Source organism: Anthonomus grandis, chromosome 7 (assembly GCF_022605725.1).
Source record: "Anthonomus grandis grandis chromosome 7, icAntGran1.3, whole genome shotgun sequence".
NCBI classification, from domain to species: Eukaryota; Metazoa; Arthropoda; class Insecta; order Coleoptera; family Curculionidae; genus Anthonomus; species Anthonomus grandis.
In genome coordinates, this window is record NC_065552.1 from 16,749,870 (window position 1) to 16,763,016 (window position 13,147).

A 13,147-nucleotide genomic window follows, 5' to 3' on the forward strand; every position below is an offset into this window, starting at 1 on the left:
CTAGATGATTTTTAATGTAAAAGTTTATTTTAAAAAATATACTTCCACTTTTCTGACTACACATTTACTTTTTATCAAAAGAAGTTGGTACTAAATATAGAGATGGGGATTTTCATGAGTATATTATTATAATAATATATCATAATATGTATTATTAAAAAAAAAAACAATAATAAAGGATATTGAATATAGCAGCCAAAATCCCCATTAATAATCACCACCAAGTAAAAATAAATCTCAATACCCAAAAAAAGGAAATATATAAAATTTGAAGACAAACCAAACCATTTTACCCTTTTGTGTCAAAAAGTAAATATTTAATGCCCTAACCCACAGAATAAACAGGCCTAAGTAATTCGTATCACCTATCCTCTTATCACGCGCTAAAAACTAAACCTATTAAATTAAAATTTTTGGTTAAAATTATTTAACGTACTTAAATCTTATATTTAAATTAAATATTATCTTGCTGTCAACTATCCTAAATTTCTAACTTAATAAAACTAGACCCAAAAATCCCGAATAATAAAGTTTTAAATATAAATAAATTTTAAAGCCGAACCTGTGCAACTTTTCACGCTTAAGTGGCTGTGACTGAGGTCAGAGGTCTAACAAAATAGTACGTGGGTGCATGTAGTCAAATTTTACGAATCAAGTGTATTAATTCTTAAAAAAATGCTTAAAACATGTATTTATTTAAAGGAATAATTAAATATCGCTTAGAATATTACTTTATGACTCTTTCCACATAAAATTTTGCGATATAAACATGCATGCCATGTGACAATACAAGCAACACCGGCACACGGACTATTCGCGGCACATCAAAGATTCTAATAGATCTCTGAACTGGACTTTACAAGAGCATCTTTTGACATATTCTATTGTTTTCCATCACTTCCGGTTTAACAGGAAATGACACTAACTTTTCTATTTTAAATGGGACACTTGGTATATTAGTACGTATTTCAATAAAAAATAATATGCTGAAAACAATGATACTGTATTTCATACTTTTTGTTTTATACTCATAGTATAAAACAAAATAGTATAGAAAAGTTTTTTTTTAATTCTAAAATAGGGTGCCATAAATGCGTTCAAAGTTTTAATTTTTAATTAAGTAATTACGAAAAAATAGTTTTCATTGCATTTTATGACTTAAATCTTTTACACGCCTATTTAAACTATCCAAACTATTAATTTTGGCATTTACTTTATTTTTTTTTTTTATAGCACATTATTGGGCACAACAACCACTTTTAAAATGCGGTTTTCTTTCCTCATATGATTATCTTTTAAATTGGTTGATAAATAAGCTCATAAGGAGAAAAAAACTAAGTCACATAAATAAACGCATTTAATGAATAAAAATTGCATAGAAGGCTTTGATTCCTTGAATGGCTGCGTTTTGACGCATTCTTCATTTATTTTTCAATTGACATAATACATGATATCTTGTTAAGCTCAATTATTATTTGTTATTTAAATAAATTTGCTAATATTTAAAATGTTTACCAATGAAGAAAAAGTTGACATGCCGTACGCTATATTCCCGCACATTCGTACTTTCATTCGACAAGAAGGTGGTCGTTTCGAACAATACATGTAAACAGTTTTGTATTAAAATAATTTATAAGCCTAATATTTTTTCTGTTTCTTTACCGTTTGTATGTACCTATGTTATGTTAGGTAAATGTTAAATAAAATATGTAGTATTATGATATTGAAAAAATATTATATTGAAAAATGTATTATTTTATTCTTAAATAGCAATATGACGTTTGACAAAGTATGATGTGTTATGTCACTTGAAAAAAAATACGCAGGAGTGTCATTACAATGCTTCCTGTTTGTTTGTTTTGTGAATTAGTGTTTTTCTTCTTATGGGCTTATTTATCAACCGATTTAAAAAATAATCTTATCAAATTATTGGGAGAAAGGATCCACATTTTAAAAGTGGCTGTTCCCAATAATGTGGTATTTATAAAAATAATTTAAATGCCAAAATTAATGATTTGAACATTTTAAATAGACGTGTAAAAGATTTTAGTCATAAAACGTAATGAAAACTATTTTTCCGAGATAACAACTTGATTAACAATTAAAACTTTCAACGCATTTTCTATCGAAATACGTAATAATTTACCAAGTGTCCCATTTAAAGTAAGAAAGTTAGTGTAATTTCCTGTTAAACCGTAAGTGACGAAAAACAATAGAATATGTCAAAAGATGCTCTTACAACGATTCTATGGATATACCAACTTTCATTTGTTTATTTTGAAAAGTAACAAAGTTATTAAGTGTTCCCTCTTTTCTGTGTCACCCGGTATATACAAAAATTAGCGAGACATTACTGTGCAAACATTCGCAGCCAATTAGAATTCAAAATTATCCTTTGACCAAATGGATTTTAACGCTTAAGAATATGTTCGTATGACAAATTTCGTTAACAAATTTGATGATTCTGTTTGATGGTAAATGAACCTATCTTAGATGTCGGATTTCTAAAAATGATTGAACAATTATTATAAATTTAATTATTAATATCAACTATACAGTTTTTTTGAATGCTTATTATTACATTATGTTAATGTCTTAATGTAGCGAATATTGAATTACATTAAATATTTACTATATTAACTAATTAGTTTAGTTCTTACACTGGTTGGTATACATACTAGTACTGACGGATTGCTCAGATAGCATGTTACATAACGTAATATCTTACGTTATACCTTTGTTATTTAAATTTACTGGTTTGCAGTATTTTTAACTCGTTATTAACATACGGAAAATTTACTAATCCTATTACAATGCATACATACGCTATACCTCTCGGAAACTATTTAAGTTTGAAAATAATAGTAATATAATCGTAAATTGTCGTCTCAATTCATTACTTAAAAATAAATAATAAGTTTAACAAAGATACAGTATTTGCTGTTGCAATTTTTTGTACACAGTGATTACTCTTTTCTGTGATATTAATCTTATCTATCTAGCAGGAAAATTAAAGGCGGTAACTAGAAAATTCTCTTAATCTAAAAAAAGTTGTATTCTAAACAATGCATAAAGTATTGAAGACAATATTTTTTAATGTTTCTATTACACGATTTAGGAGGGTTTTAGTTATCCTGAAATTAATGTACATGCGACACAGGAATTAAATACCTCATAATTGAACAAAAATTTGAATTATAATAAATTTGCATTTAAGCTTTATAATTAAGAAAATCTCTATCTAACAATAGCTTTTATTTTAGTATAATTTTGCTTCTAAAAAACTCAATGTGATGTTTCTATTTAAAATATTCATCTAACATAATACCCAAATACTTATTTGTTTTCACTTTTTCCAGTTTACAGGTGTTCATCGAAATATTTAAATCGCCTAAAATTTTATTTCTTGCTTTAAAATTATATACTTTGTCTTATCCTCATTTATGTTTAATGTATTTTGTAGAAGCCATGTATATATAGTACCTGTTTAAATCATTATTAATAATATCACAAAGTTCATGAGGGCTTTTTTCCATTATAAACTAATATCTTATCATTAACAAAAGCAAAATACCGCTCCTCCAAACCCGCCAATTTTCGACTCCAAACAAATAATGAGTATAACAAGCTTCCCATCATGCATCCCCACTATTGTTACTTAGAAATGATATATCATCCAATTCAATATATTGCTTTCTGACTAGTTCCCTGTAACCCCATATTTTTTAATTTATACAGTAGTAAATCTTAACGACATCAAAGGCTTTAAACAGACCAATGAAAACAGTAACAGTTATATTTCCCAGATCAAGGTTGCAAATAAATTAATTAAAAATCTCTATAGAGAAGAACCGAATTTAATATCTTGCTGCAAAAATGAGATATAATTTTCACTAATTTTAATGGTATTTTCTGAATTTTTGAGAAAACACTGACTTTAATCTGTAATTATTCATATGCGTGTTATTATCTGATTTATCAATAAGGCATATATACCTTGACTAATTTTAGTTCTTCTGAAAGTATACCACTTAATAAAACGTGATACCACAAAATATAGTTTTGTAGGTTTTAAGGGTAAATAATAGTTAAATTATCATGATTTGGAGCGGATGAAACTGACGCTGAGACAAGCTATTTTTTACCTTTATTTCATTTGTACGTGTTAGAAAAAATGTGGGGAAGATATTTCTTGCACTTTCGTTAAATTTTCCGTATTGGATTTCCCTTAGTGCAATTCTCTTTTATTAGTACTAACAGTGGAAAAGTACCGATTAAGATCCTGTGGTATATTTTGTTTACTAAGTGAATTTATCTTCTACAATAAGTTCTGATATGTTATTCTCATTAGGAGTATTAATATTTTTATTAATTTTTCTTTTATTGTTTCTCCAATTTTTTGAAATCTCTCTAATACTGCATTTTCAGGATGATATTTAAAATATTTGTATAATAAATCCAAAATATTATCCAAATATTGTTTACGTGACATTTCATTCATGTAACGTATGTTGATTTGTTTTTTACTTGATAAATTGCATCAATCAGTTCTTGAAAAGTGTCTATATTATTATTAAGTATTATATGTCCAAATATGTGTTTTTATACATGTACATGTATATCTTAGGCTTAATTTTTGAAATTTTTTGCATGATCTTCAGATATTAAATTAATGGTAGAAACAAAAAAAACCCGATTGCATCACATTTTTCCAGAATTGGAAGCGCAAACAAGTTTTCAACAGCAAAAGGGCCTTAAAACATTTGATCTTTACTGTATTTGAAGATCTAACTAGAGAGCGTTATGAGTTCTTAATCAAAGAAATCTGAGTATTAACATTTTGCCAACTACAGATATACATAATCATATTATTTTATTTGTGTGTAAGAGGTGACTTTTTCCGTATGAAATTAGGGCTAAGTTAAGATCATAATATTCACTCAGTTAACATAAATATTTGCTGACGTATTAACTCGCTTTCCTATAAAGGTTAGGGAATCGATCATTACGCATAGTGAGGTGCTTAAAGGCGAAATATGGCAATGTGCGCTCTGCTACTCGCTTGCTACGTAATTTTTAGGACATTAGCGTGGATTGAATATTTAAGAAGATGCGCAACCTTGGACTCCATAGACACCGACAACAATGGACAAAAATGTACTTTCAAACGTACCCGACAATGGGATGGCGACATCGTCGCGTCGGTCTAAGTGAACCCGCTAATTTTGCCAAAAGCGTGTGCCAACCTGTTTTGCATCATCCGCCCTGAAAACTCGGACGCTTTGAGCTGATATCACGAACTTAATAAATATACCTGGACTCCTAATACATAGGGCCACCATACCCAAAAATGACCACTGCACACTTGGCCGCCTTTTTTATAGTGGTTGTGTCCTTTTGATGTGTTGGTCACTCTGAACATTTTTAGTGTTGCCAACAAAAAATATATTAAATATCATTAATGAAGTTGACGACGCTGACGTTTGACGTGTGACCTGTCACGAACTAAATAATTTTTTTTCATTGACATTAACCGATTCCAAGCGGTCTATCGGTAATTACCGTTCCTAAATGGTATTAACCCAACACGTCCAAGCGGTTATAGTTATAACCGCTAACAAATGACAATTTCCGTATAATACAAATAACAAATGACTGTAAAAACAGACAAATTATTTCCTTTTTAAAAATGACACAAAATTTATTATGGCTAATAGGTTTTCTTTTTTGATATTTATGTTTAAGAACTAATTACATATAATAATACTGGCGTCTGGGGTATTATTTAAAAACAAACAAAATTATGATAGTGACAGCTGACAAATTACGAAGTTACTTCAACCAAACACGTCCAAGCGGACACGATTGGTTATGTTATAAAGGGACTGTTCAAGGTGAACCAAGGGCTTAACCGCGGTTAAAACCGATAGATCGCTTGGAATCGGTTATTGTTTTTAAACCATCATTGGGATTTTAAAAACACGATTCGACACGATCACTCAATATGACTGATTCTAAATAACATTTTCAATTGTGAGTATAGCGGATTGCCTACTTTTGGCGATTTGTAAACGACGCTTGGGTATATCGTCTTCAGCAGGCCATGTAGCTTCCTCCTTATTTAATACGTGGATAATGTATCAACATTCTTATTCGTATTTGATTTACTGTTTCTCAAAACCGAATTATTGTGAATTGTCTGTCTGTGGTGTTTATGATAGAATAATATATAGATGGATAAATGGTCCAAAAAAATCCAAGCTTTTCAAATTTCTTCTTTAATTGTCAAAGTTTCGGCCTATATTAGGCCTTCTTCAGAGCACTACAAAATTTAAAAAAACATAGTAAAAACATATATATACAAGTCAAAACGGTATGTTATACAGAGGTCAAAAAAATAATTATCAATAATTTTTAACACAAATTAAACACAAATTAAATAAGTATATTAAAACTAAGAAGAGTTGTGGTTAAAATTAAAAAAATAAATTTACTTAAACATTTAAATATACTTACAACAGAAACATCAAAGCTCTTCGTTTAATTCTAATAAATAGAACATAGTGGTTTCATATGATTGTATGCGGTTTATTTGTTGTTGAGGAAACCTGTTGGTGCGTAAGTAACAATGTACTTAACAATAATTAATTATATTTTACTTCTGGGCTCTAATTTTTAAGGTGTTATTATCTAAACAAAATAATTTTTTTTTGTTTGCTTTTTTTATGTTATAGTTATAAATATTTTGAGATAAGTAATATATTTAAGTATGTTTTTAAATGTTGTTTATGGTTATACAAGGAGGTTATTTGAAGAGTATTCAAATTTGATTTTTGGTTTTTATTAGACTGATTAAATTTACGTGATGTAAGGATGTGATTAAGTTGTCAGTATCTTGTTTTTTGTTTACATTGTTTTGATGTTTTTTTTTATGATTATCATTTCTGAGATTATTCTTTTCTTATAGTTATTTAGGATGTCGATGATCTTTACCTTTTCAAAATTAAATTGGTGTCTGTTTGCGGCATGTTCTGCAAGAGCTGTTTTATTTTTTGACCTTAATAGTATTTCAGATTGAACGCTTCTTTTGTGTTCCGTTATCCTAGTTTTTAAATAAAGACCTGTTTCACCTATATATACACCTTGACAGTTAGAGCATGGAATTTTGTAAACAACACCACTTAGTAGTTCTTTGGGTGTTGGCATTTTTTGTCTACTATACAGGGTGTTAGTAAATAGGTGCGAGTTCAGGGGGTGATTCTGCATGGAAAAATAATGACAGTTTATTATGCAGTGCTTTCATTTCAAAACGATCCACCAAATACTTGTCCAAATGTTGTGACCTGTTGCTTCAAAGTAGCTCGTTAACTCTTTTTGTTTTGACCCAAGATCTTCTTATAGTTGTGAATATCGTTCCCTTGTTATCGGTATCGTTCCTTTTGTTCTTCTGTATGCTTGTTATCACGTTTTTCTTGCTCCTTTTTAAAATATAGTTTAGGCTCAGTAAGTCTTCATTTATGACCATGGTCATGGCGAAATAGTTCAAAATAATTATACTCCTAGCTGGATTCGGGAGAACATTCAGAGAACATAAGGCCACTAAACGATTCTCGCATATAGATTTACATAAAAAAGTGATTTTTAAGCTTCCACTGTCGTCATTTGAAGAATTATAAGAATTTTTAATAGTCTTAGTTTCTTGAAGTGACCGAGATAAATTATTTTTAATAATTAATTTTAAAAATAAAACTGCCCTTTTCATAGATCTACAATCCGCCCAGGAATAAATGATTGATAATTCAGTTCTTAAACGCTCTTTAAGCCTGGTTAAGAGGAATATGTTAAATCTAAAATTTCATCAGGGAAATTACCACAGTATGCTTAAAATTTATTTGAGTGAAATAGAGTGGCAGCAGATACATGTTTTTTAAATGCAAATCGATCTTTGGCAGGCTCATCAAAATAAAAAAAATTTGCCAACCTCAGGTATATCTTTCTTTATCAGCAATATTATATTCTCTTCAAAAATGTATATTTTGTTGTTAATTTTCAGATAATTTGTTGTTTTTAGTTCGTTGTACTATTACATGGGCTAAGCCAAAAAGTAAAATTTTCATCTAGAAATGGTGAGATTTGTAGATCTTTGTGTAATGTTATAGTCTAATGGGATAGAGACATTTATTATAAGACATTGTGCTTTCTTATCTTTTGGCTTTCATTTATCTTTTTTTATATATTTTGTATTCCATATAAGTCTGGGCTGTCGACTACTGGATCTGGTTCGTGTTCGTACCAATTGTCTTCTACTTTTATTTTGTAGGGCTTACATATATGCCAATGTAGTTGCTTCGCCACTTTGTTATATTAGTATTCTTTTTTGGCCCAGATAGGACAGCCAAATGCTAAATTTTTTAAATTTTTTTTTATGGTAAACACAAGCACAAGAGGAAAGTCCTATGTCACTCTTGGAGTGGTGCTTGCGCGAAGATATTTGTGGGCATTTATCTTGAATCGCTGCAGGTTGTATGCGTCGGGAAATATGTGAGGTGGAAGCCCGTAAAAATGGTGGAAAAATGATGTGTTGTCCTACTAAAAGAGCTGAAAAGTCGACATTTTATGACTTTAATAATTTTAAATAATTTATTGCTAAAGCCTGGTATTGATAAGCTATTTTAAACGATTCGATTTCTGCTTTTATATTTGATTTTACGAGCCATGTCCACTCTGATTGACGATTTCTTCGTATGCTTTCTTTGCTATTTGGCCATGTAAAAGCTTGGCATTCCATTTTGTTATTAGCATTTCTGCTATCTCTCTCTTTATTTTCTGTTTTATCCTTTTGACTCTACTTGTTTTAGGTTTATTCGTGTTTGAGTCTCCTATATAAGTAAGTTGGTGTTCATTTTTGGCTCTGTGGTACACTATGCTTAGATATTTGTCTTTTTATTTCAGTTTTAGGTAGTGTAAAAGTCCATTTTGGCAATGTTTTAGGTAGTTTCCAAATTTGTCATACCTATCTTTCTTTCTTGTCTTGCGATATAGAGCCTATCGACGTCTGTTCACGAGTGCAGTGCGCATTGTACGAAGTTTTTATTTGTGGATATGTAGTTTTGTGAGTCTCTGTCTCTGTCTGGATTCATTTTATTATGTCGATGCTATATTATTATTATAGTACCTATGTTTTCTATCGAAAAATTAAATCGATCACATAATTTGTCCGAAAAATATTTTTTTAATAGAAAATTCCGGCTATCTACCTAAACTTCAAGCTCATGGCGGAGCGTTGTTACTAGCTGAGCATGTTTGCATATTACTGTATTCCTGAAAATTACGTTTGACATTGTCTTACTTGAGTATAAACGAGAGGTACACTAATCCAATCAAATGCCAACATCTCAGCACATTTTGTTCTAAAATTGTTTATTTGGTCCAAAATACCTCTAACTGAAGAGTCATCTCGTATAATACCTTCATGTCGTGCTCTAGTCGTGACATTAGCCGCCCAAGCTAACGGTAGCCTAAAAAGGAATATATCGTGTGGTAATATAATGACGCATCAATTGCTTTTAATTTTACCAATTTTTTGAATAATTTGGATATTCTTTATCCAAATCTTCTATAATTCTCTTTTCCTCTTTGGTAAGTAGTCCGGAATCGACCAAATGATTTAATGTAGGAAATCGCTTTTTTACTTTAGGAGACATCATTGTAAGAGTTATTGTAAAAGCTACACAAATGTAGCGTACTATCGTACGTCGTACAATTCTAGCACGTTCATCCTGAAAAGAAAAGTCATAATAATCAGTTTTACTTTTATATATATATTTGAGACTATTTTACCTGTCCTTTTATACAAGCACCAACAATAATAGCTAAGTTATCAGGTGCTGGTATACAAGTAAACTGATTCCACCATCTGCTATAGACAATATTTACAAAAAAACCTAATACAAAACTTAATGGTATCAAGCTGACATTTTTTGCACAGTAGTTTACCATTTTAACAAAGTACCTAAAAATTATGTATAGTGTTTTATACTTGAATTATTACATAAGTAGACTATGTAATATAGAATAGAAATAAATTTAAATTTTACCCTTTTGTTGTTTCATCCATAGCATATAAATAACTAAGATTAAGTACATAATAGATGCTTAAGAATAACAACAGATCAGCCCAAACAATTTTATAGATGCTTCCCCTCCACCTGAAAGGTTAAATTATTAGTTTCTCATTAATTTCAATCAATGTTTTTTATCTAGCTAGATCTATAATCCAAATACTAATTTCAACTAATAAAAGTAGTTTTCGTGTTTCAAAGAGAGGTCTTAGATTTCAAAATTAAACGTTACAGTGTACAGTTTTTTTACTCCTAGTTTTATAGACAAAGACAGAATTTTAAATTTATGGAGTGATTGGAAATAATCTAAGTCTAAACATCTAACTAAGGGTAAATAGGTTCAAAAGTAATATTAGGGTATGAAATAAATATGTTTGAGAATACTAATATAATAGATATAAGTATACAAACTGCTTTTACATAATAATAAGTAATATGATTTTAAGTAAAAAGAACTTAATAAACATCAAAAAGCCATTTTTACCATTGAATCCTACTCTACTTTTTGTTGAAGTTATTAAATTATATCAGAGATAGCTCTACTCTTTTAAATAAAATATATTTAAAGTCTCTACCTAGAATTACACGTTAGAGAATTCTCTTCTTATGATTTATTAAGGGGCTAGGTTTAAAGAAAACAGATGTAAGATTATCTGCGTAATTATAATGTCTAGGCCAATTTTACCTCATTGTGTAAGTAATGCAAATTTATATATGATTTAGTATGTAGGAGTAAGCAATCAGATTAAGATCTTGGAAATTGTTGTATTTATTTACAGTAAGCAACCTTGCAATTAAACTTAAGACTATTCAAATTTTTCTGTTTTAAGGCAGCACACTTAAAACATTAGTTAAAATTAGATACATTGTAAATTTATGCAATTATAATAAGAGATTTGAACATAAATTTAAAACAGTATAAATCGGGCAAGGATAGAAAATTAAAAAGAAATGGTCCACTATAAAAAACTATTAAGATTTTAATTTATATATATGTAAATATTAGTACACATTCAGTTACAATACTTTTCATTCAGACCGTCTTACCTTTTTAATAGTTTAAGAAAACATCCTAATCCAGTACTCGTAGTCACATAACTTGTATAGGTAACAGTCATTTTTCAATACGATTATTACTTTTTAGTAAAATAAAATAGCTAACGTGAACTACCTACTATAAACACAATAGCAATATCAAAGCAAAATAGCAAACTAGCAAAATCAACTTAACAAAAATATTTTGAAATTAGCCGAATAGAAATCTTCCATGACTGTATTTTTACAACTCACTTTTTATAACTAAATAATTTGATAAGGCTCCAATAAATCACCCGATTTTTTTAACGCTTATATAGAATCTAATCCGGTATATTTTAAACACAGGTATAACATTTGGAAATAAAATGTAATTCGTGAAGTTACGTAGTAGCTATCGATAAAAGCCTACATGCTGGCATCGGTGGCAGCCGCAAGCCATGACATTCTGTATAAAATTAGTTTTTGTTTAGACGAGGAGATTTAGAAAAAATTTTTTTTATTTTTTTTTTGATAATCAATATATTGATTTTAAAATATAACAAAAAAAAATTAAGCGAATATTACAATATAAAATTCAAAACAAAGATCTCGTTAATAGTAAGGGATTTACCTGGTTTATGTTCTGCTATCTGTTTTTTTTAACTCTTGGCTGGCTATGATTTCTGCTAGTATATATACCCTTGTATTTTGTTTATAATTATGTAGTGATCTAATCACGTGAAAACGTGAAGGCTAATTTCTTATTTCTTGTACTAAAATGATGACCGCATAGTTTTATATACATTTATATACAGGGTAATATATATATATACACGGTAACCTGTTTAAAATAACTAAAGAAGAAGAAACCAATTTATAGTAAGCAAGGACAAAATTTCAATTTTGGCATATTTTGAAGCTCGTATGGAAAACTCAACTAAAGATTTAGCAAGAGCTCACAGCGTGAGCTTAAAAACAATATGGCCAGCCTTAAAGAAGTAGTAGACCAGTACAAACATTGTTGCCTTGCGATAACAAAAGAAGATTTACTTTATGCAACTGGTTACGTAATGCATGTGAAGCAAATAATCATATTTTAAACTATAATTTATAAATTTATAACTATAAAAGAAATATTTAGAATTATCTTCCTTGGTTTTTGCCGAAAGAGACCAATACTTTTAGGAGAATACTGACAGTCAAAGCAAGCAAGTATACAAATTCTAGAAAATTAAAACTACAGGGATTTACAATAATATAACCTAAATAACCTAAATTGGGGCCAAAACGGGGCTCTCGAACAAGATGAACTCTTAAAATCTAAACACTATAGATAAAAATAATAAACCAAGCGTAAGTAAATAAACCCTATGAATCAACTTCAACTACAGAATACTAATAAAATAGTACAAAAACTAGAAGAATAATTAACGTATTTACATTTTCATAATACTTCTCCCCTCTCAAGATTGATTGTCCCGATCAATCAACACCTCTAGGGTCGAACATGGGACCACCTGAGTTATGATAGGCTAACCCGACATTGTTTTCAATTTTCATAATCGATGTCGGATGTCGCTGGATACGGTACACCGCGTCGTGAATTCTGGTGACCACATTGTCATAACGTGATTTCATTCTGTTACTCTGGATGAAGTTTATTCCGTGCTCATTCGTGAACAATTTGTAAACGCTCTTGTAAATCGTCGACGTACTCCTCAAGAGTTTTAGACTTATGGGGTCTTTCAGTAATAATGTCCAAAGGTAAACGAAGTTCATCACCGAAGACAACTTTTGCCGGGCTTTTTCCAGTTGACTTGTGGATAGAAGAACGATATACCAATAGGAATGGTTGTTTACAGGTATTCCAGTCGTTTCCTTAGAGTTTCCTTACCACCATCCTCAAATAGGTTTCAAACGTGAGGTTAAATCTTTCAACCATTCTATCAGACTGAGGGTGTAGGGGGGTTGTACGGGTCTTATTGATTTCCAGCAACTGGCATACTTGT

The 13,147-nt window shown here is 29.8% G+C and overlaps 1 protein-coding gene across 1 annotated transcript in view; it reads right to left on the reverse strand.

Moving 5' to 3' along the window:
* LOC126738169 (bestrophin-4-like) overlaps nt 1-11,535 on the reverse strand; it is a 28,106-nt gene extending 16,571 nt beyond the window's left edge. The window contains exons 1-5 of the mRNA XM_050443366.1: nt 11,169-11,535; nt 10,098-10,208; nt 9,841-10,012; nt 9,577-9,779; nt 9,350-9,518 (exon numbers count right to left, since the gene is read on the reverse strand). Coding sequence (XP_050299323.1) covers nt 9,350-9,518; nt 9,577-9,779; nt 9,841-10,012; nt 10,098-10,208; nt 11,169-11,239 — 726 coding nt within the window. The 5' untranslated portion in view covers nt 11,240-11,535. The remainder of the gene's footprint in view (nt 1-9,349; nt 9,519-9,576; nt 9,780-9,840; nt 10,013-10,097; nt 10,209-11,168) is intronic.
* Nucleotides 11,536-13,147: the final 1,612 nt, after the last annotated feature.